The 703-nt window shown below is 45.1% G+C and overlaps 2 protein-coding genes across 2 annotated transcripts in view; one reads left to right on the top strand and one right to left on the bottom strand.

Moving 5' to 3' along the window:
• The window catches only part of LOC106867586 (uncharacterized), a 57,045-nt gene extending 56,389 nt beyond the window's left edge, over window positions 1–656 (bottom strand). Inside the window, exon 1 of the mRNA XM_014912500.2 lies at window positions 457–656. Within this exon, the coding sequence (XP_014767986.1) occupies window positions 457–601 (145 nt within the window). The 5' untranslated portion in view covers window positions 602–656. The remainder of the gene's footprint in view (window positions 1–456) is intronic.
• The window catches only part of LOC106878343 (zinc finger protein 239-like), a 108,388-nt gene that overhangs the window by 61,122 nt on the left and 46,563 nt on the right, over window positions 1–703 (top strand). The window lies entirely within an intron of this gene.

Below are 703 nucleotides of genomic sequence, written 5' to 3'. Positions count from 1 at the left end.
TATATATAGATGCATACATGCATAACTTCATACACTCGTACATACTAAATGCATGCATATACATACACACTAAGAAGCACACATATATACATATAAACATACACACACACACACATACATACATATCACAAGAAGCGCATGAACATAAATTCACACATACATACACAAACAAGTACACACACACACACACAAACACTCACTAAGAAAATCGCGCGCGCGCACAAACACACGCTCACGAACTAAGCTCACACACACACACACACACACACACACACACACATTCACATACACATACGCAAGCACACACGAACACATACACACACACAAACACACACAAAGTCGGGCGCGCGCGCACACCATACACCACGAAAATACGACACGAAAGCAGGAATCCCGTACAAAGAAACAGGTATGAAATGCGGTGTAAAGACGCCCCAGGAGGCGAGATCAACTTACCTGTTGTATAGGCATGACATGGCAGTGGTATATTGCTCAATACGATACACAGAAATAATAGTGTAGGTTGTAGTGCAGAGTGGTAGTACTTCACTCGGCGCTTAATACTGTGCCGTGATAATAGTTCAGCTTCTGGTAACTGCATGATAAACGGTGTAGTGAGTGGTATGGCGGTGGTGGCAGAGATGGTGGTGGTGGTGGTGGTGGTGGTGGTGGTGGTGATGGTGGTGGTGAGGATGGCGGTGGT

This window comes from Octopus bimaculoides, chromosome 28 (genome assembly GCF_001194135.2).
Source record: "Octopus bimaculoides isolate UCB-OBI-ISO-001 chromosome 28, ASM119413v2, whole genome shotgun sequence".
Classification (NCBI taxonomy): domain Eukaryota; kingdom Metazoa; phylum Mollusca; class Cephalopoda; order Octopoda; family Octopodidae; genus Octopus; species Octopus bimaculoides.
This window is presented reverse-complemented; position numbering and strand designations above follow the sequence as displayed.